This window comes from Drosophila hydei, unplaced genomic scaffold (genome assembly GCF_003285905.1).
Source record: "Drosophila hydei strain 15085-1641.00,03,60 unplaced genomic scaffold, DhydRS2 tig00008125-arrow-arrow-pilon, whole genome shotgun sequence".
In the NCBI taxonomy this organism is placed as follows: domain Eukaryota; kingdom Metazoa; phylum Arthropoda; class Insecta; order Diptera; family Drosophilidae; genus Drosophila; species Drosophila hydei.
Genome location: NW_022045835.1, coordinates 919201 through 941579, shown reverse-complemented (window position 1 = coordinate 941579; position 22379 = coordinate 919201). Strand labels below are relative to the sequence as shown.

Genomic DNA, 22379 nt, shown 5'->3' with positions numbered 1-22379 from the left:
AAAGGTGTGGGTTTTTATAGGCGCATGTATATATCACGCATTTGAATGCGACTAAATCGACTAATTCGCAAATAGATTTATATGTATATATATATATATATGTATGGATATTGTTGAAGTATTACGCGATCGATTGCTTATTGCTTGGATGACTTCTTGAAGCGTCTGTTGAACTGGTTATAGCCAAAGGGGTCGACCAGCTGGTTGGGTCTGCCTCTCAGCTGCTGCGTAATCAGCGCCTGTTGCTGCTGCTCATTTCTTTGATCTTTTTGCTGTTGTTGCTGCTGTTGTTGTTGCTGCTGCTGTTGATTGAGATTTTGCTGCTGCTGCTGCTGTGGTATTAAATTGCCGCCCAGCTGCTGACCAAATTGACTCGCGTACTGAGCTGGCAGATTGCCGGACTGCAGATTATTGAATGGCTGCTCCGGTTGAAATTGTCCGGAATTTGGAAAGTTTCGCTGCTGCTGCTGTTGCTGCTGGAGTTGCTGCTGTTGCAGCTGCTGCTGTTGCGGCGTCAATTGTTGACCCGGTCGAAATCCTTGTGCCCCTGTTGGCAATTGCCTGTAGGGCGTTTGATACGGATTCAGATTCGGGTTCAGCACGCCCTGCTGATACGGCTGTGCGCCCACAAAGTAAGAGGGCGTGGCTGGAATGCCAGTGCCCTCTGCACGAAAGCCATTCTCATCGGCAATATAGCGCACTGTAATGGGCGTGCCCTCCGGTGAGGTGTACGAATAGGAGCCCTGAATGACCTGGTATGAAATATAATTTAATTGGCTTGAACACTGAAAGTTTCTTCCTTTGAATCAATATTTGTAATCACTTCTCACCTGCGCTTCCACACCTTCGCCATAGCCCAGGTTCTTGACATAGCCCTGCGCCTGAGCCGTGGTGCCATCGGCAGCTGCATAGCCATAGGAGAAGCTGCCGTCCAGATTCAGATCGTTCTGATAGGCGGTGATCGGAACATAGTTCTGCTGTGGATACTGATTGTAGCGAGTGTAGGGATTAGGTGTCAGAGGATTGAGCGGATTCAAAGGATTCAGCGGATTGCTCTGTGCTGGAAATAGGCCCTGTCCAGGTGGCTGTTGACGTTGGCGTTGAAAGGGCGGCGGTGGCTGTGGCTGCTGCTGCTGCTGTTGCTGTTGCTGTTGTAGCTGGCGCTGCTGAAAGGTCGTCTGCTGAAACGGCGCATTGGGCAGCTGGGCGTGGCCAGCGGCAATTAGCACACAAAACACTAAACACTGCGAAATTTGAAGAATCAAGAACACATTGAACATAAATTTCTACTGCAAGAGAGAGTGAGTGAGAGAGAGAGGAAGCTTTACCCGCATTTAAGCTGTCGACGTAGTCATAAATCTCAGCGGGAAAAACGCTTAACAAATTACACGCTCGATAAATTTGACGTAACTCTCACGCGCTGAGTGGGGAGTGAGGGATAGAAACGCGTATCGGAGTATCAGAGTATCAGAGAGTCTGATTTTTGGAGAATCGATGCTGTTGCTGCTGCTGCCACTTGAACTAGACTGCAAATGCTGCAACTCAGGCCAGATCTATTTATACTTCGCTTAACTTGGCAGCCAGCCAAGCTCAACCAAGGCAGGCCCTAAAGCGCAGCTCGATCATAAGAATCGGCGGCCGCCCAACGGCAACGTCTTCCTGTCCACTCGATGGCTAGCTGGCCGGCATATGGGCAGCTGCCATATCTGATCAAGTGCTGGTTTGATCTTGATTTTGATCTTGTTATACCCCGCATACATAGCGAATGGCCAAGCGATGGATCAACTGGGTGTGGACGTTGTAAGTTCTCCCATAATGAATATCAATGAATAACAATCAACATGCTCATGAAATCGATAACTATCGATTACTATAGTTTGTGATCGATTTTCTCAGACATCAAAGTATACATCAAGTTAACCAATTTACAATTATCGATAGAAAATATTATGATTCACAATTATCTCATAGCTAGAGCTAACAACGGCTTACAGGGTATCTGAGAGTCGAGTATTGTCACATTATATTGCTGGTAGGTTGTAATTTATCTACATGCGAATCGTGTTAACAGCAGCTACTGACGGCTTGCTGGTTGGCAGCTTTATTGGTTTTTTATTGGCCATTGACAGAAGGACAAACGAATTTCCAGCTGCTATGTGCAGCTATATTTATGATGTTGCATCTAGAAGATGCATGCCCCGCCAGCTACATAGATTGCCGTATGCTAATTTCTATTCACTTTTTTTGTACATCGATTCTTTTGTTCTTAAGGTGTTTATGTGAGTTATGTGCTGGTACTGTGCTCGTTTTTACTGCTCCCGATCTCGTCTGCAGCTAGGCTTTTGGGTTTGTGGGGCGTATACGCAACTTTTACCCAATGGTCAAGGTTGAAGTTTAATTAATTATAGTTATGAGCTTAGCAGATGATATGTTCATGGATTATTTCTATGGTCAGCAATTAGATTCTCTTGTTCTGAATATCATGTTCACCTGGACTTTTAAGCTTGGTGGGCTCACATGTCGTATACGCAACATATACCTAATGCTCAAGTTTGAAGATGAAACAGCTCTAAGCCCGACTGATTCGTATATACACTTAGTTGCTCATATATGATTTTGTTGCTCTCGAACTCATCTTCAGCTAGCTTTCTGTGTTTCCGGGGCCATCATTGCGCATACGCAACGTTGACAAAATTTATCTACCCAAAAGAAAATTACATTCTCCATGATTCCATCTTCCTTTCCTCTGCTCTAAATCTAAGCTAAGCATTTGCACATCTGTCGTATACGCAATTTGTGCCCAACGGTCAAGGTATAATTGAAGATTCTATGTTAATTAAGTTAGTTATCTAGCCAGAAGTTCGTCTCGTAGATAAACCTGTGAATTCAGTAAGCTTCACTACTTGAAGCCCATCCATTGTCTCTTCACTTACATTCATCATTCATCATTCATCATTTACCATTTATCATTGCTCATTCGTCATGCTGTTCATGTTAAGGTGTTGCCCTGATCCATTCAGTTATGATCTGTTCAGAAAAGTCATTTGTAATTTATGCGCTCGACAATAATGCAATTTTTACGTTTTTAATGCGTTCTCGCCTGCTATTATTATAATTTTTTTTAAGTAATTTCTTTGAACATGTTCTGCTCGCTAACTAATTGAATATGTAAATTTTTATGAGGTTTCTTCGGTCGATACGCTTTTGGCAAGGTCAAAGCTACTGTTGCGAATGGCTGTAATCTGGAAAATTGCATGAGATTTTTAAGCGATGTCTCAAGAGCGTGTCACCGGGTATTACACATAGTCGAACTATATTATACTTTATTTGTTTTTTTTTTGTATAGAAAAGTTGTTTTTGTTTTTTGATATATATATATTAATGCCCGCAGATATGTTTCATACTTTATAGCTTTTTTGAGAGGCACCTAAAAGTATGTTGCATGTAAAATATCATTTTTATTAGGTTGTGGACATATTCGAGTACCCTGCATTTATATCATGAAAGTTTTACTATTAATTAAACATTTTGAATAATATTTATATAAAAGTATAATATGTACAAATTACTCTTAACTGTCTCTGTACATTAAAATATAAAATTTTATCTTTATTACCATGAGCTTTAGTAACTTTTTCAAATCTTACCTAATTAAAATTCCTCATCAGTTTCCAACACTGAAATATAGGTAGATTATCACTATACGGTTTATTTCGACTTTTCCAAGACTAAGTTATGTAGGATTTGACTGATTTAATAAGATCACTGATACATTCATTATCTGAATATATTTATAATAATATCAAATATGTCATCTCTTTAGTACGTTTTCCAACACTCAATAATACAGATTACATTATCAATATATTTAATTTAAATCTGATTTCACTCATACCAAAATTATAAATATAAATAAAATATTTAAGTTATTTATTGTTATGAAAATAAATAAAATATCTTCATTTAAACATATTTGTTGCTGAATTTTGTGAACAACACTAGTTTTGCAAATTAATTTTGCAAATAGTTTGTATGCTAATTTTAACAACCATTCAGTTGAACAAACAAGCTTAAAAAGATGAAGAAGAGATATAAAAGAAAATATAAAAAAATAGTTAAATAAATGTGGCTGGGTTGGGAAACATCTTACATTCGTGTCGCGGTTAGCCTCCTTTTCGTTTCGGTATTATTATTGAACGATCTGGCGATCATAAAGCCGAGAGCGAGGCACTTGGCATTTGGCAGCTGTAGTAGCATTCGACCAGGTTAATTACTGCTAATTGATTCAATCTGCAATACGATACGATCTATGGATCTCTATTTGACTCGCTCTTTCTCTCTCTCTCTCGCAATGCGTAGATTCCTGCTGCTGTTCCGGTTCTTCATTTTGCATTTGCAATTGCTGTGTAAAGGTTAATGTGTCGCATCTAAGTTATGCACTCGTTGGCATTGCAACCACTCAAAACTCATTAAAGTGTTTCCATTTCTGCAGCCAGACTAGTTTCGAATCGCCTTAGAATCAATTTATTAATACATCTTGAAGCCGGAGCTCGAAAGAGACCGAGACATAGACATAGCTAGAGCCAGAGCTAGAGCCAGAGCCAGAGCCTGTCTCTTCATACTGGGCGTGTTGTGTTTAACGCCCAGAAGACGCCAAGGCAAATGCCAACACCGAATCAGAGCGAGATAGTTGCCAAACATGCTACGGCCACATACCCTGTAATGTGATTAAAGTAGAAGATTGGCTTAGAGTTAGAACATCTAGAAGACATCAAGGAAGATATTTTACTATAACTAAAAATGTAATATAAACATATATAAAAATTAAATAATTATAAAATTAAAATTAACAATTTTTTAACAAATAAATTATATACACAATTATTCAAAAATAAAAAATTAATAAAATATATTTTATGAAATAATACAAAGTTTTACAAAATAAAATATTTAGATAAATAGATATAATATTTTTGCATTTATTTTCTAAATATCTAAATATTTTCTTCTATATAAATTAAAAGTATACAAAATATGGTTTATTTTAAGTTTTATAATAATATTAAAAATATATTTTGTAAATTTTCTAAATACATTAAATAATTTTTTAAATATTTTTTGGAATATAAATATTATTTTTGCTAAAGGAATTCCTCAAGAAAAGGTATATACACTGAGTTTAAAAAAAAAAAATGCATATAATTTATATTTATATATAAATATAATTTGGAATGGAAAATTAAAATCTTAGATTGCCTGCAACTCGGAACAAGAATATAAATTTTTCATAGTCAGAAATGTGCTTCAATCTATAAATTGCTGAATAAATATAAATTAATAAATATAAATATAATTATATGACATAATTGTGATTGTTAATTCCGCTAGTAAATGGACAAGTCTACACCTTAGCCTGCGCTACTCTAAGCCCCGTTTTACAGGGCATTTAGTAAGTCTTTTGCGGCCAGAAAACAGTTGCCAATGTCTGGTTGCGAAACTTGCCAAAAATTATTATAAATTGTTGTTGTTTTTTTTTTTTTTTTTTGGATTTTTGGCATAAATGTTAGTCGCTTCTCAGTGCCCACCCACTGTAACAGCAGAGCTCGAAAGATACAAAATTCAAAAATTCAGAAATTTCAACTTCAAACTGTGGCAAGGAATTTGCATGGTAGTCAAGTGGAAAAGAGCTTAGCTATTTTCTTAGCCAGTCAGCCGTTACATATGCAGCACCATTCGCTTTTTTTTTGCTGTACGTTGGTCGGGCATGAGGGCGTGGCGCACGCCCACTTAGCGACATGTTTGTACAAGCAATTTGACAAATTTTATTAGCTGCTGCACCTTACAAGCTAGAAGTTGTTAGATATTTAGATATGCGCCCACAGACAGACAGCAACAACGAGCTGATGTGTCACATTTAACACGCAGACAATGGCCAAATTAAGGCAGGTTACATAAGTTTGGCCAAAGAGTTTTGTTTTGTTTCGGCTACTTTAAATTGCAAATGCAGTTCAACGACTTTATCAGCGCCTGCGACTCGTCTCGCAACTTTCTATTGACCCAGCATAATCAGAGAAATGGTATAAAAGCGCTTAGAACTGTTTGCGATTAGCATAAATTCACAAGAACTGCCATAAAACATGTTTCGATTGGTAAGCAGAAGCTGAAGCAGCACAGCCAAAAATTATTTTCAAGCAGCCTTTGAACAACTTCTCACTCTCTTTGCAGTGCTTGCTCTTGACTCTCTGCTGCACAGGCAGCTGGAGCATTGAAGTTGAACCTCAGCTGGAGCTGGTGCCGATTATCAAGTCGTTAGTTGAGCAAAAAAATGATGGCTCCTATTTCTTTGCATATGAAGGCGCCGATGGCAGCTATCGCGAGGAGGTTGGCATCGTGAGACGCTCCAGTAAACACATGAGAGCTGCAGTTGATGAAGATGCTGCTGCTACAGATGATGATGTTGATGATGATGATGCTGAAGCGGAGCTAGAAGTATCTGGCGTTTATCGTTACATTGACAGTGATGGGGAGCGTGTGGAGGTCAACTATGTGGCTGACAAAAATGGATTTGTGCCCGTGGGCACAAATATACCCAAGGAAATAACGGAGGTGGCCAGGAATGCGGTAAAGTCACTCGAGGTGAGAGTTAAGTAGAACTCGAAAGCAATTGAGCTGTTATAATAGTGATATACAAATGAAATGTGTGCAAGGTATTACAAGAAAATTTACCAAATTTACTATTTTTTATGTTTATGAATAAAGTATTTTATTAATAAAAGCAGAAAGTGATTTGTAGATACAGAAATATCAGCAATACTGAATGGTGTCCTTTGGGACATTCTGGGAAATGTTATACACTATAATACGCTGCCTAGCGGGCCTGATTAGTTCAATTTTGTAAATATTATTCAATCAATATGCCAACAAAACAACTTTGGTTGTACTAATGAAATGTTATTCATTTTTTTATTATTTTATTTTATTAAAATAAGATACAAACAAGATCAAAATAAAATAAATTTCACAGCTACATATCAAGTATCTATAAGAAAACGAAGAGTTTCAATTGCAAAAATTCTGGCAGCTGCATCAGTTGAGCTGTTATACGCTGGTTATAGCCAGCTAGCTAGCTGCCTTGATTGTCGCACTTTTGTAAATGTTATTCAAACAATTATTGAGAATAAACGATTCATAAACCAAACGTAGCCTGGCTAGTCAATAAATTCAAATCAAAAATCCCCAACTCAGTCACTTGGCCAGCTCAGCAGACAACTATGCCAAAATGGGGAGCGCCGAAGCGAGAGCTAATGGCCCAATGGACAGCGTGAGCACTTACAACACCAGCTGCTGCTGCTGCTGCTGAGCTGCTGCGACGGCTACCAACACTGGTCGTAAAGCTGCTCATCGTGCACATATTTAATTTGGCTACGTGCATCGCCGCGCTGCGCCTGTCACAAATATAAATTGTGGCAATTTTTATTGGCACCACAATTTGCAACATGGTAATTTTTTCGTCTTGATTTCAGAGTTCGAACTGGGGTCCAGTGAGCCTCGCGGCACTTGCCTGGATTTTGCCCTTTTGCCAAATGTCGTCAGAGCTGACGCCGCTAATAAATGTACCTAAATTAATAATAATGTTTATTCTCTTGGCTATTCTACAAATCTTCTTGTTCTGAGTTTATGGCTTTGAATATTTATTGCTAATTCAATTGAATATTTCATTATCGACGAAGCGCGATAAACACAGTTTATGCAGCTAATTACAATTTTAATTCGAAACATTTATCAACTAACAAGCTTTAATTGCTCGTAAGATATCTAACAGCTTAAGTGATTTATGGGGAACTAAATAGACAAAGCAGAAGTTGAGCGAAGACTGATTGATTTGAACACAAAAGCTGAGGTGAGAAGTGAGGAAGGCAAAGAAGGGAGACATTTGTATCTATATCTGTATCTGTATCTATATCTGTATCTGTATCTATATCTGTATCTGTATCTGTATTTGTATCTGTATCTGTATCTGTATCTGTATATGTATCTGTATCTGTATCTGTATCTGTATCTGTATCTGTATCTGTATCTGTATCTATATCTGTATCTGTATCTGTATATGTATCTGTATCTGTATCTGTATCTGTATCTGTATATGTATCTGTATCTGTATCTGTATCTGTATCTGTATTTGTATTTGTATCTGTATCTGTATCTGTATCTGTATCTGTATCTGTATCTGTATCTGTATCTGTATCTGTATCTGTATTTGTATCTGTATCTGTATCTGTATCTGTATCTGTATCTGTATCTGTATCTGTATCTGTATCTGTATCTGTATCTGTATCTGTATTTGTATCTGTATCTGTATCTGTATCTGTATTTGTATCTGTATCTGTATCTGTATTTGTATCTGTATCTGTATCTGTATCTGTATATGTATCTGTATCTGTATCTGTATCTGTATCTGTATTTGTATCTGTATCTGTATCTGTATCTGTATCTGTATCTGTATCTGTATCTGTATCTGTATCTGTATCTGTATCTGTATCTGTATCTGTATCTGTATCTGTATCTGTATCTGTATCTGTATCTGTATCTGTATCTGTATCTGTATCTGTATCTGTATCTGTATCTGTATCTGTATCTGTATCTGTATCTGTATCTGTATCTGTATCTGTATCTGTATCTGTATCTGTATCTGTATCTGTATCTGTATCTGTATCTGTATCTGTATCTGTATCTGTATCTGTATCTGTATCTGTATTTGTATCTGTATCTGTATCTGTATCTGTATCTGTATCTGTATCTGTATCTGTATCTGTATCTGTATCTGTATCTGTATCTGTATCTGTATCTATATCTATATCTATATCTATATCTATATCTATATCTATATCTATATCTATATCTATATCTATATCTATATCTATATCTATATCTATATCTATATCTATATCTATATCTATATCTATATCTATATCTATATCTATATCTATATCTATATCTATATCAATATCAATATCAATATCAATATCTATATCTATATCTATATCTATATCTATATCTATATCTATATCTATATCTATATCTATATCTATATCTATATCTATATCTATATCTATATCTATATCTATATCTATATCTATATCTATATCTATATCTATATCTATATCTATATTTATATCTATATCTCTATCTGTAGCTGTATATGTACAGATACCGAATCTGCATTTTCACGAGTATCTCAAACTCATTCTATATCTGCAATTCAGGCAGTTATCTCTAGCTGTATCTTTAGAATTGATGGCATCAATCAGTGCATCCATTAGCAGGCTCTCAACTGGCATTACCTTTTACAAGCTGCAGTCACAATTGTTGATCGCTGCTTCACCCACTCAAAGTGTTGCGATTAATTGCCGCTCAGCATTGGCATCCAACCACCAAGCCCACAAATGTTTTCATTTAGCATGTAAAATGTCAGCGCTTTGTGTCATTCTTTCTTGTAATTTATTAGTAAGTAACTCCGTCTGAATGCGATTCGTGTAAGATGCAACAGGTCTGACACCTGAGCAGAGGAGTAACCCGAACAGCAACAGCGCTTGCCAAATGCCCTGGGCATTTTCAATCCAATTTTGGGAAGGTGTGCTAGCTCGCCACATATTTGAATACGAGACAGACACTTTATGCTAACTTGTGAGTTCATTGTTTGGCTTTTGAGTTAGAGTCGTTAAAATATATATAAAAATTAAAATTATGCACGGAATCTTAAAAGAGCAATATCTGGTCTCTATGACTATCTCTTGCCTGAGATAAAATATGCCATCAGCGTATGGATGCAGTTGAAGATAGAGGCAAAAATATAGTACGGAAGTTACTGCTGCAGCGGCTCCGGAATAACTGAGTGGCTAGTCAGTTAGGCTGCTTCAGTGGTTGACACATTTTTGTTTTTTTTTCTGCTTTTGTGGAATGACCCTGACATTTAGCGTGAAGTAATTTGAGCATCGTTTAAAGTTTTTGGACGTAGCGCAGCTGCCATAAACCGGGATGCAAACATGTTTGGCATGTTTAAACGCATAGAGAAACGTTGAATTATTTGATCGCAATGCCGACCGCATATAAAAGCCAACGCACGAATGATCCACACTCAAACTCTCGCTTTCGTTGATCCAGTTCGAATATCTAAAAAATAAGCTCAAAAATATGTTCAAGTTCGTAAGTGCGCTGGCAACCAAGCAAACTCTACCGATCGTCGAGCTAATGCCTTGATTTGGATTTTTTGCAGCTACCTTTGTTCGTCCTGGCTGTCGCGGCTGTCGCACATGCTTTGCCTGTTTCCGAGAAAGACGAAGTCGTGCCTATTTTGAATTCGGTGGTCAACAAAAACGATGATGGTTCCTATAAAGCCTCCTATGAGTCAGGCGATGGAACCCTGCGCGACGAGGAGGCTACCGTTATAAATGCCGGCACCCCGGAAGAGTCACTTGAAGTCAAGGGCTCTTACAAGTACATTAATGAAGACGGCGAAACCGTTGAGGTCTTCTACACGGCTGGTGTAAATGGCTTTGTGCCCTACGGCTCCGTCGTTAATCCCGAAATCACGGCCGTGGCACAGGCAGCTAAGGATTTACCAAGCAACCAAGACTCTGAACCAGAGCCCAAGGCCAAAACATATGCCTAGTGAAATAGTTATGTAACTTTCGGAAGATGTGAATAAAATTTAACGAAAAATATCAGATAAATTCAATTAATGACAAGCGAAGGAAATATTTTTATAAGCTCGAAAAAGCAGACAATATCGTCTGGTGTTTTGCATAATCTTTCGCTCGCTCTCTTTCTCTCTTTCTCTCTCGCTCTCTCTCTCCTCGAAAATAAACAAAGATTAGAAATTCCCAGCTTCGTAGACCTTGAAAAGCAACAGCTTGGCACAGTCGCAATCAGGTCCGATACTCTCCACTTCTCTTCATACATGCGCATCATTGATAATCACACGTTTAGCCGCTTTTGATGCTGCAGTGAAGCTTGGCATAGTTCAACTTGTTGTAGTTGCTATGTGAAATATGAAATAAGATGTTTATTATCTTGTTTACAGATAATTTATTTGTATTTATTTTACTTACAAATTTTTGTTTATTTTTAAGTTTTTTAAATTATTTTTTTTTTAAATAATTAATAAATATTACTTCAATTTTTGCTAAAATTTATTTTTGGTTTAATTTAATTTTTATTATTTTGACTATTTTAAAGCATTTAATTTAGGTCTTTTTAATAACCTATATCATTGATGTTGACTTAAATTTTTACTTTTAAAAAAATGTATACTAAAATTGTGTTTTGTTGGTCTTTATGTTTATATATATATACATATTATTTTCATTTATTTAGTAATTTAATTTTAATATAAAAAATTAAATTACAAAGACTTAATGTAATTTAATTTGATTTTTTTTTTATTTTTATTAAAGTTGGTATACTTTTTAAATATGTTATATATTTTTTATAGCTATGTAATTTATTATTATTTTACTATTATCATTTTATTTATGTTATTTTTGATATGTAGTTTATTTTTTTAATATTTTGCTATTTTTTATTTCTTATGAAGTATACCTACATAAATGTTTTTACATACATTGTACAGTAAATCTACAGCAAAGGCTCCTTTATAACCTGCACAACCATAGCAAGCTCTACTGTTCTATGTAAAAAGTTCCTAATAATGTATTTGAGTCTTTAACAATTGTTCAGTCAGGCATCAATCACTTCTTCAGTTTATGCTTGCTTCATGGCAGTAATTAATTTTGTTTGCACTACGGTGAAGTCTAACAGCATTTGCCAATCAATAGCCGAGCACACATAGCACACATGATTTATTACGTCTAGCAGAAGCATTTGGAGTTTAATGCTCAATTATCGCGCAACATAATAAAATTGACAAATGGTAAAAATAATTATGCAAATTTCTCATTTCATATCAATTAAGGCTTTAGATAGCCGAATTTATAATCTTCTAGCTATTTTAATTGGAGAAGACAACTCTTTCTTGAAGCTTTATTAAAGAGAGGGAGAGAAAGAGAGAGACTTAATCTTTTGTGATCCACAAAGTTGACGTTTCATCATCGCAGCAGCCTCTGTGGCTCCAAAAAGTTTTATGACATCATTATTTGGCACTTAGCATGTTATTTTGTTGTCAAGTTTTGGGTGCGATATCATGGGCTATAGATAGACGAGATTTGCAACTTTACCAGATGCAAGCAGTGTTAAAGAAATATATTGGTTTGCTGCTGAATTAAGTCAGATATTAATGACATAATAATTAGCAAATAAACTATATTATATGTTAGACAGTTATATATAGCAAGGTTTTCTAGGGGAAAGATGCTACAGAAGTATTTGCTAAAAAATATTTAGAATATTTATTTATATTTTTTATTAGTTTTAAGACCACTCTTACAAATAGAACTATGAAGAGTGATCTCTGCGTTAAAGATGAAACCAAATGCATTTTAACATCAATTTTAAACTAGTTTTAAATGGAAATTGCCTTTTTTTATAATTTTTAAATTGAATTCAATAATTTCTGAATCAAAAACGAGCATTGCACAGTCAGTAATTTCGACTTGTTTTGTTTTTTTTATTTTTATTGCTAATCAGTTTACAAATACACAAATTTAATAATACTAACATAGAATTGTATTAAGTCTCATTTATGCGGTCTTTGACTCCACTTTGTCGCTCTGCTCGACGGCGACAGCTTTCACCTTCTCCACGGGGACCACCTCCACGGGCACAACTTCGGAGGCAGCGACAACGGGCTCGGAGACCACAGCAGTCTTGACTGCCTTGACGGGCTCAGCTTCCACAACAGTCTTGACCGGCTCATCCTCAGACTTGGAGCGAGCACGACGCTGATTGAAACGATCGGCACGTTCCTGCTCCTCGGTATATTCGGGCAGATCGGCGGCTGCCTTGGCCAGACTCGAGATCTCAGGGGCAATGTTGGTGCCGATGGGCACAAAACCATTCTTGCCGGCTGTATAATGCACTTCCACTAACTGGCCATCGGAATCGTAGTAACGATAGGAGCCTTTCACCTCAAGAGCCTCGTCATCGGTGCCGGCATTGGTGAGTGTGCCAGTCTCTGTGCGAGAGCTCTGATCACCGCCTTCGTAGGAGAAACGGAAGGATCCGTCGGTTTGCTTATCCACCTCAAAACTGAGCAGTGGAATAATTTCACGCTTCTCGGTGGTTACTTCGCTGGATAGCTTGCCGCTATTGCCGGCAACGAGGTTAACGCTGGCTCCATTGGCTCCAGTGGCCACAGCCACCAGAAGCAGGCAGATCGTTAGCTTAAACATGTCGCGTCTTGTCTGGTCTTCACTCTTAACTTGGCTAGAAGTTTGGATAGTGCGTCGCTTTTATATGGCACAGCAGTCAACGAATTAGCATCCATTACGTTATTTAACAAAAAAAAAAAACAACCATAAAAACAAAAACAAAAATAAAAAACACTAAAGAAATTCTATAGAAACTTGGCCGAATAAATTTTAATAAAACGCTCACAGCTCGATTTGCATAACTATTCACAATTCAGTGAATCAGCGTGGGGAAATATTTAAAGATCGACTCAGACTGAAGAGGCCGAAAAATATAATTAATTGATTTGCGTTTCTGAAATCCAAAGCAAAATCTTTAGTTATACTTACATTTGCCTGTTATTCAATAGGTCTGGCAAGTTCTTAGATCACACTTGAAGCTAGTTTTGGCTGATGTCTTACGAAAGATATGTTAATTAAAAAGAAGTTGGAAGAGAGTGAGATCTAGAGTGAGAGTGAGTGCTGACTAGGGTATACTCTAAGTCCGGCTTCGGCAATAATATCGGCTGTGATCGATCAAAGTTATCGATTGTTAAATCAGCGCTGCCTTTAACCTATCTATAACAACATAGCTCCTACCCTAGCACACCTTAATTCCTCAAGAGTACTCCTTGTTGAATCTGAGCAGCTGTCTGCCATTGATTACATACTTGATTCACATAGTGAATATGCCCTCTCAATACATCTGCTCGCAGGGCAACAATTAAGCTGCGTCACAAACTGGTTTTTGGCCTGGCCAACTGTAGTCATGTAGTCAGCTTAATATTTCTCTCAGAAACTGCACTCTATATTAGCATGTGCATACATATACATGGATCATTAGGCATATCAGTTTAATGAAGAAGAAGAATTGCAACAACAAAAGTCGCATAAATTTTAGATAGATTTTAAGCGCACTTAAGATGCGCTCTGATTGAGATGGCAAATAAAATGAATTACACATGCGATTCATTCATTCATCATTGTGAATGGGAAACGATGTGACGGAAAACTTAAACTGAAACTGAGCAACGTCCACTAAGGCACACGGGAATTTTTTCTGGGCGGAGAGCAATAGCAAGTAAATGAGAAATACGAGTGTGAAACCCTATTGCAAATGCGAGTAGACCAAACAGTGAGATTTTTGTATGTCAAATGTGAACGAGAAATGAAGCGAGAAACGGCTTGAGAGACGTTCGAATACCCTTTCGATGAGATGGAGGGAGTATGATGTCTTGCAAATGCAGACCCAGAGTAAGGGAAGAAATAGAGTAAATACAATGAGAAAATATGAAGAATAAAAAAACATCAATTTTTTATGTGCTTCGAGTGTGGACAGCTTAAGACATTATATCTATAAATATAAATAACCAAACATGTTAACTACAGTTGAGTATGTAACAAAAATTATGACAAAATCGAAGTGGCTCATTTTAAAGGGCACAGCAGATGCACTTAAACAGCTTTAGATGCTGACTAAGACGAAGGCCAGCAAAACGCGGGCAAATCGCAGCACACAAAGTGCACAACAGACGAAAAGGAAAAGCCACAACAAAACAACAACAACAACATTACTACTACTATAACTATAACAACAACAACAACAACAATAAAGGGTGGCTAAGGCAAAGACCAGCTGGACGCGGAGGCGGGCTAAGGCGCAGGGTGGAGCCAGAGAGGTGGAGCTCGAGTTGGAGTTAGAGAAGGCGTCTTCGCTGCAGTTACTGAGCGCATTTTAAAATGAACTATGACAGGGTATATGAGCTTGGCAATGGGCTATGTGACACTAAGCAGTGGATGTAAAAGTGAGCAGTCGAAAAACTGAAGGAAAAGACATATTAAAAATTAAAATTAAAAGGTAATGCAGATTAAAATATATATATATATATATATATTTTTTTTTTGAAAATAAAAAATAAATAAAATTTTTACAATACTTTAAATTATTTTATTTAAATAAAAAAATATAACTTGAGAGACTTGAGTTAGTAATTTAATCTTTCTGATATATAAATATGAAAAAATAAAATATATATTTTATTTAATAATTTTTCTTTGTTAGACTTAAGTTTTTCTTATATATATTTTACCCAAATAAGTTATATAATTTATAATAAAATATTCGTATTATTTAAATTTCCATAAAACTTATAAATAAATACGATAAGTCACTATTAAAATTTATTTTGTTTTTAATATAATTTGTAGACTTAAAGATTTTTTATTACTATAGATATGAATTTTACAATATTAATTATGAAAGCAATTAAACAAGCTCAAGAATGTTAATAAGAAGTAAAAACATTGCCGATATTTATATTTATAGATCATCTGCTAGTCGCGCATACCCGACTAGAGCACTCTCATTTGCTGTGCTGCTGCTGTTGTTGTTGGAGGCGCGTTAATCTCGCGCGATGTTCATCATGGCATGTTCGTGATCAGCGCGCACTCTTTGTTGCAGTTGCTGTTGTTGTTGTTTGATCTCTTGTTATTGTTGTTGTTGCTGTTGCTGTTGCTGTGGTCGCAGCTATTGCTGCAATTTTTATGAATTGCAACTGACATTTCCTACACGCTGCAAAAGTTTAAAGTTTAAAGCTGAAAATTGCAATTTTTATGCGCCGGCCGGCTTAGCTTAAGCCTAAGCTTAACGCCCCACGGCCCCGCCCCCTTTTCCGCATACCCTTTTTCGGTCGGCATATCATTTGGTTCACCTTTCAGTGGGAACTGGTGCAGGGGAGTGGCGCAGCACAGTTGGTCAGCAAATTGGCCAACATGCGCAAGCGTTTCAAATGTCTAAATTGTGATTAGCAGCAGAAGCAGCTGTTGAGATGCTGCAGCAGATGCAAAATCAAACAATGGCAAACAAATGGCTTTTTTATGCTACATTCAATTGTGTTCCATAAACAAGTGGGCAAACATTGCGCCAAGCCCCGCCCCCAAGGCAATTGCATTGCAAATGTCAATAAACATAAAAACAAGAAACAAGAATTTAATGCAAGCTAATGTTCGTAGATTCAGCAAGGCAATTGCAACATTTATGCAATATGTCTTGCTATTAATCTTTTAATTAATATTTGAATTAAACAAATTATTGCATATTGCGGCGCATCGCAAATTGAATCACACACACAGATAGAGAGAGAGAGGGAGAGAAGTGTGGGCAAACGCCAGCGTGGGCTATCAAATGAACTTCGCATTGCTAATTCACATAAATTAAAGCCTAGACAAGCTGGCGTGCCACACACACACACACAAACACACACACACACAGAATGCAGCTTAGCTGTCGGCTTAACTGATACAACACACTTGCACACTCTTGTATATAGTTATGCTGGTTATACATGGCGTATGCGCAACGCCCATTTGCATTCTGAAACACGTTGCGCATACGCCGCGTGGAACAAGTGGCAGCCTCTTCCGATTCTGTTGCCAACTCTACCGCCGCTGTCAAATGTACAGCTTCTTGATCTGCTAGCTGCCGCTGCTGTTGCTGCTGCTTCTTCTTGACAATCTGATTGCTGCTGCGCTGCTCTCATTGCGGATGCTGTCGCTGCCGCTGCTGCTGTTGCTGCCGTTGCTGCTGCTGCTGCGGCTCAGTGAATGCATTTTTGGTATAAAAACCTTTGTGTCGACTGCACTCAAGTCAAAACAGTTTTGACGAGCCTTCCAAGCGCCACACAAACGCTTCAGTTTAAAACAAAGTCGCGCTCAAATTCATTTAAGTGAGTTCGTGTTGTGCTCAAATATCTGCAAGGATCTGATTTAACAAAGGATTAATATGAAAGCAAATATCAAGGAAATATATAAAACAAATTTAAACAAAAAGTTCCTTGTGAGCAAGGAAGCTGGATTTGTTAGTGTCTGAATATAGAGACGTCTAAGTTTATAAAAAGAGATTGGCCAGAAGACTTTTAAAAGCTAGTTAAAAATAAAAATAATCTGGCATTGCTTTCCATTCCTTCTAAAATATATGTCAAGCCAAGTAGTTGCATATACGAGGTTGGTCTGAATTGATCCAAAATTTAGATTATGAAAAATCAAAGTTTTTGTTAAGGAAAATGGAAATATTTCCGAGGAAGCTCGCACAAGATCCTGACAGTGTTGACAATTTATCGATAACCAATAATCGATAACAGTACTGTTCTTTAGTTCTGTAGTTCTACTTCTCTTTCTCCCTCTCTTCTACTCATATGCATATCAAACCCACACTTAGCTGTGACCTTCTTGTCTCACCAATTATTCTTTGTGACTTTCGAAAGATGCCATAAAAGATTATTGTCGGTTATTAGTAGAGCCATCAATTGCAATTATGCATATCGTTTGACATTATCTGCCGCTGCTGCAGTGTCTCAATTAACCAATCATCTGTTTTGTCGTTTATTAATCCGAAAAAAGGTCATGCAGTTACTTAGCTCCGCCTATGTCGTTGCCGCCCTGGCGTTGTGCTCCCTGTGCCTGGTCACAGCTCAGCCACAACGCGGTCTGGCGCAGCCTCGCGGCAACTCGTACGATGCAAATGCTGTGATACTCAAGCAGAACTTCGATCTGAATCCGGATGGCTCCTATCAATACAAGTAAGTTATTGCTATTGTTGGAATAATCATGAATGTGGATCAATCAGTAAATCAATCATTCAGAATCATTATTCTGGATTGTCAATCACTGCCAAAGTATATAAGTAAAATATACAATCAGTAAGAGAGGCAACTGCTGCTCCTTCATTCAGTCATCAATCAGTCAGGATCAGTCAATCAGTTGCTCAATCATTATTCATTTAGTTACTCAATCAATCAGTGAATCAATTGACCAAGCGATCAGTTTATTTTATGAATATATCTAGTTAACCACTAAGTTAACCATTCAGTCAACTTGGCAGGACATCAGTCAATCAATCATTTACTCAGCTTTTTGAAAATCTCGATTAATATCATATATATAATATCATATTAATAGCATATCTATTATAGAAGTATGTTGCGTTTCGTCCATCATTCAGTTAGTCAATCATACTACTTGTCAGCCAATCAATCAAGCACTGCTTAGTCATTCCCACGCTCAATTTATAATTTTTTTATACTTCTTACACATTTTTTACACAGCTACGAGACGAGCAATGGAATTCGCGCCGATGAAGCAGGCTACCTCAAGAATCCCGGTTCACAGCTGGAAGCTCAGGTAGGCTCTTCGCCGTTGCTTAGTTTCAAGCGCAGCATCAAAGCGCGCCAAAACACGCATTGCCTACCTTTAGGCACTTCTTGAAAGCTTTTTCTTTATAATCACACAATTTACCTCTGGTAGGTCATGCAAGGCTCCTACTCGTACACCGGTCCAGATGGTGTTCTATACACCATCACCTACATCGCTGATGAGAATGGCTTCCGCGCCGAGGGCGCTCACATTCCAACTCCCCCTCCAGTTAGCCCAGCCGCCGCAGCTCCACGCAGATTCTTCAAATAATTCATATGACGACCATTGAGAATTATATATATTTCTATGTGTATATAATTGAATATATATTTTTGTACGATAACATCCAGGATGAAGCTCAGTTGGTTATCAGCAAAGGATTCACAGACCTCTGTCTCTAAATATATACATTTATCGTCTACCCTTTCCCTCACTCACTCCCGCTCCCTTCATTTTCCACTCTGTGTATATTTATGCATTTACCCTGCGTTCTCTTCCGATATCTTCACATCTACCTAGCGCCTAACGAATTGCGTAATATATATATATGTTTTGTACATTATGTAAGTTTGATTGTTAAATTGTCGTATGACTTAAAGCAAGCTATGCAATAAAACGAATATTGCTCGAAAAAAATATATTTAAAATGATTTTCATTTCTTGGAGTGTGGATTGGATATAGTCTAAAAATAATTATATCTATATATATATTTATTTATATAGCTAAAATGATTACGATGCTATTTCCATTGAGAGCTAGCAGAGCCAGAGTCTGTCCAGGCGCGCTGAGGGGCTGACAGGGGGGATTCTGGATAGAGTGATATAGCAGAGACATTTGTCGTAAGCAAACCTCTTAAGCATAGTTTTCTTTACGCTTTGTTTTAATATTCATTTGTGCCAAGCAAAACAAAGCTGACATCTCCTATCTTATCTCCCGCTCTTATGTCTTTCTAACCACATTAAATAGTTACAAATTTAAAAAAAAAAACAGGTCTATCTGTCGCACAGCTCCAGAGGCGTGGACAGACTAACAATGTATCCAAATCCAGATCAAACAGGATTTCCAAACTCGCAAATAATTTGGCTACCAACAACAACAACCGAAGATTGAAGAGATTACATCTTCTGGACAGATAAATTTGAATAAAATAGAAAAAAGAATAGATTTATATACTACTATATACCACTCGAGGTTTGGAGTTATATATCTAAGCTATAGTGTCTCAGGCAATAAGCCCCAACAAAGGAACTAAGTAAGAAAGACAAGAATAACTCATTTCTTGTAGCATACTTTTTGGTTAGATTAACAAATAATTTTATAATAACAATAATTTTAAATAATTATTTAATTTTATTATTTTAATTTAAAATTATTTAAACACTCTTTCAAAGCTGAAATATATTATTTATGAATTACATTAGCTTTAAAGTTCATAAAAGTTATTTTAAATTTGAGATTCTGATTTCTGCTAGAAACTGTTTTTAAACAGGTCACAAAAAAATATAAAAATTAAAAAATCTTTAGCAAAATAAAAAAGTATTAACATTTTTTTTAAATATTCTTTATTTACAAACACTAGTATAGAATTAGTAGCTATGGCGCTGCAGTGGCTCCTTAGCAGGTTGTCCTTGAAAGAAGAAAAAAGCGTTGCTTTTTGACAGAGCTTAGCGTCCAAAGGCCTCGTGGTCGTTTACCCAGCGTCCGCCACCCCAGCCGCCTCGACCCCAGCCGCCTCGACCCCAGCCGCCTCGACCCCAGCCGCCGCGACCCCAGCCACCGCCACCCCAGCCGCCGCCACCATAGCCGCCCAAACCGCCGCCACCCCAGCCGCCGTAGCCGAACTGTCGCACCTGTCGTGCATTTCCAGTTACATGTTCTTGTCCCAGATCCGCCAGGTTAAGTAGATCGTTACTCTCCGCTTTGCCCTCCAACGGCTGGGCAAAGCTGCAGGCGATGCACACAGCGCCAACGAGCGCCAAAAGTGTTAAACGCATCTTGTGATTCGACTTGTTCTACTTCGATATACACGGTTTATTGTGCACAGATGAACTGATGCTGCAAACCCAATTTCTACTGCCTTTTATTTGCCTCCGTTTCTTTCTAATTCATATCTTATAGACTTTATACCATCCCAGATCTAAAGTTGAATAAGGCTCGTGATGGACTATTTGCTTATATTAATTATTGCAATTCTGTTCTTTTTTCACTCTCACTCACGTAATTTATTTGTTTGTTGATTAGGCTGTTGTTTGTTTAACACACAGTCGAAAAGTTGCACCTGCCCAAAGGTACTTCCCAATTACACAGGCCAGCAGAAACACGATAGAGTTCTGTGACTCAGCCTTAACTTTTTCGTAGGTTTTTGATGTGCTATAAACGAAGCTGAAATTATAAATATTATTTTAATGGCTTTTCAGGTCAGTTGGAGCAAAGTTTCTGCAAATGCAAGAAGTATCCTACTTCAAATATACTTGTACCACATTTTTGTTAACACTTCAAGGTACAATATATGACTTACCATCAGCTTCATATTCGTCTGTTCCTTCGTAACAAACTTCTGTTGATTAGTGTTACTCAAGTACTAAGTGGCTCATATTAACAGTTAATTTTATTGGAAGCGGTAGCTATGGTGGTTGTGTACAATCAGGTGTGTGTGTGTGTCAATGTGTATGTGTGTGTGCGTGTATATCGATCAATTAATTTGCATGCCATAAAAAGAATGATTTGGTTAGTCAAGTTTTGTGCAATATATTCCAACATTTTGTTTGTTTTAATCAAAAAAGAGAATAACTGTAAAAGTAAAAATTGACTTGACGATATCCTGTTTAAAACGGCTCCAACTAATTTTTTATTTTAGGCAAAAAACTCATAGTTACGTAATGATTTAGATGGACTGGAGCTAACCGATCCAATCTCCCAAATAATTAGACTCTGACCAACAAATTGCTTCTAAGCAGCTTACAAAAATGATAGCAATTCAAAAACCTTACCGAAAATAAAAACAATTCACTTTTTTTTTAAATGTTCTTTATTTACAAGCACCAGTATAGGATTAGAAGCTGTTGCGCTGCAGTAGTTCCTTGGCAGGTTGTCCTTGCTAGAGGCTGCGTCGCTTATTTTGCCAGAATTTAGCGTCCAAAGCCCCAGCCACCGCGACCCCAGCCGCCACCACCCCAGCCGCCGCCCCAACCACCGCCCCAGCCGCGACGATAGCCACCGCCCCAGCCACCCCAACCACCTCCCCAGCCGCCACGGTAGCCACCGCCCCAACCGCCGCCCCAACCGCCGCCACCCCAGCCGCCGAATCCAAACTGTCGTGTCTGTCGTCCATTTTCAATGGCATGGCCTTGACCCAGATCCGCCAGATTGAGTAGATCGTTATTCTCCGCTTTGTCCTCCAATGGCTGGGCAAAGCTGCAGGCGATGCACACAGCGCCAACGAGCGCCAAAAGTGTTAAACGCATTTTGTTATTCGATTTGCTCTACTTCGATATTCACGGTTTATCGTTTACAGATGAACTGATGCTGCAAGCCCAATTTCGACTGCCTTTTATTTGCCTCTTCTAATTAACATCATATATACTCTACATCAGATCAGATCTAAGGTTGAGTAAAGCTTGTGATGGGCTTTATTTGTTAATATTAATTATTGCAATTCTGTTTTTTTTTTCACTGTCACACGTAATTTATTTATTTGTTGATCATGCGCTAGAAGGTTATTACACTTGCCTCGGTCTGCCATTTGCTTAGCACACAGTCGAAAAGTTGCACCTGCCCAAAGGTACTTCCCAATTACACAGGCCAGCAGAAACACGATAGAGTTCTGTGACTCAGCCTTAATTTTT

General features: G+C 37.6%; 7 protein-coding genes across 7 annotated transcripts; 3 read left to right on the top strand and 4 right to left on the bottom strand.

The window, feature by feature from the left end:
- Nucleotides 1–35: 35 nt before the first annotated feature.
- On the bottom strand, nt 36–1516 carry LOC111605240 (vacuolar protein-sorting-associated protein 36). The gene is made up of 3 exons (XM_023323675.2): nt 1329–1516; nt 831–1244; nt 36–752 (listed from the first exon to the last, which is right to left on the bottom strand). Exons 1-3 carry the CDS (start codon nt 1332–1334, stop codon nt 138–140), a joined length of 1035 nt encoding a protein of 344 aa, XP_023179443.1. The 5' UTR covers nt 1335–1516; the 3' UTR covers nt 36–137.
- Nucleotides 1517–6137: 4621 nt separating this feature from the next.
- LOC111605258 (larval cuticle protein 1) lies at nt 6138–6651 on the top strand. Its single transcript, XM_023323696.2, has 2 exons — nt 6138–6149; nt 6226–6651. Exons 1-2 carry the CDS (start codon nt 6138–6140, stop codon nt 6649–6651), a joined length of 438 nt encoding a protein of 145 aa, XP_023179464.2.
- Nucleotides 6652–9484: 2833 nt separating this feature from the next.
- LOC111605221 (larval cuticle protein 65Ag1) lies at nt 9485–10731 on the top strand. Its single transcript, XM_023323644.2, has 2 exons — nt 9485–10203; nt 10274–10731. Exons 1-2 carry the CDS (start codon nt 10192–10194, stop codon nt 10667–10669), a joined length of 408 nt encoding a protein of 135 aa, XP_023179412.2. The 5' UTR covers nt 9485–10191; the 3' UTR covers nt 10670–10731.
- A 1907-nt stretch (nt 10732–12638) lies between these two features.
- Nucleotides 12639–13521, bottom strand: LOC111605219 (larval cuticle protein LCP-17). Its single transcript, XM_023323642.2, has one exon. It carries the CDS (start codon nt 13344–13346, stop codon nt 12696–12698), a length of 651 nt encoding a protein of 216 aa, XP_023179410.2. The 5' UTR covers nt 13347–13521; the 3' UTR covers nt 12639–12695.
- A 3476-nt stretch (nt 13522–16997) lies between these two features.
- Nucleotides 16998–19075, top strand: LOC111605220 (cuticle protein CP14.6). The gene is made up of 4 exons (XM_023323643.2): nt 16998–17068; nt 17742–17920; nt 18446–18521; nt 18645–19075. Exons 2-4 carry the CDS (start codon nt 17745–17747, stop codon nt 18801–18803), a joined length of 411 nt encoding a protein of 136 aa, XP_023179411.1. The 5' UTR covers nt 16998–17068; nt 17742–17744; the 3' UTR covers nt 18804–19075.
- Nucleotides 19076–20198: 1123 nt separating this feature from the next.
- On the bottom strand, nt 20199–20608 carry LOC111605257 (glycine-rich cell wall structural protein-like). The gene has a single exon (XM_023323695.2). It carries the CDS (start codon nt 20526–20528, stop codon nt 20199–20201), a length of 330 nt encoding a protein of 109 aa, XP_023179463.2. The 5' UTR covers nt 20529–20608.
- Nucleotides 20609–21647: 1039 nt separating this feature from the next.
- LOC111605278 (ctenidin-1-like) lies at nt 21648–22072 on the bottom strand. Its single transcript, XM_023323722.2, has one exon. The coding sequence runs from the start codon at nt 21996–21998 to the stop codon at nt 21663–21665; it is 336 nt and encodes a 111-aa protein (XP_023179490.2). The 5' UTR covers nt 21999–22072; the 3' UTR covers nt 21648–21662.
- Nucleotides 22073–22379: the final 307 nt, after the last annotated feature.

Excerpts from the sequence above, each read along its gene's own strand:
- LOC111605240 (XM_023323675.2), bottom strand. Across the intron at positions 753-830 it reads GCGAAGGTGTGGAAGCGCAG|GTCATTCAGGGCTCCTATTC; the intron begins GTGAGAAGTGAT and ends ATTTCATACCAG.
- LOC111605219 (XM_023323642.2), bottom strand. The coding sequence starts at position 13,346 with ATGTTTAAGCTAACGATCTGCCTGCTTCTGGTGGCTGTGGCCACTGGA.
- LOC111605220 (XM_023323643.2), top strand. The coding sequence starts at position 17,745 with ATGCAGTTACTTAGCTCCGCCTATGTCGTTGCCGCCCTGGCGTTGTGC. Across the intron at positions 17,921-18,445 it reads GATGGCTCCTATCAATACAA|CTACGAGACGAGCAATGGAA; the intron begins GTAAGTTATTGC and ends TTTTTTACACAG. Across the intron at positions 18,522-18,644 it reads GTTCACAGCTGGAAGCTCAG|GTCATGCAAGGCTCCTACTC; the intron begins GTAGGCTCTTCG and ends TACCTCTGGTAG.
- LOC111605257 (XM_023323695.2), bottom strand. The coding sequence starts at position 20,528 with ATGCGTTTAACACTTTTGGCGCTCGTTGGCGCTGTGTGCATCGCCTGC.
- LOC111605278 (XM_023323722.2), bottom strand. The coding sequence starts at position 21,998 with ATGCGTTTAACACTTTTGGCGCTCGTTGGCGCTGTGTGCATCGCCTGC.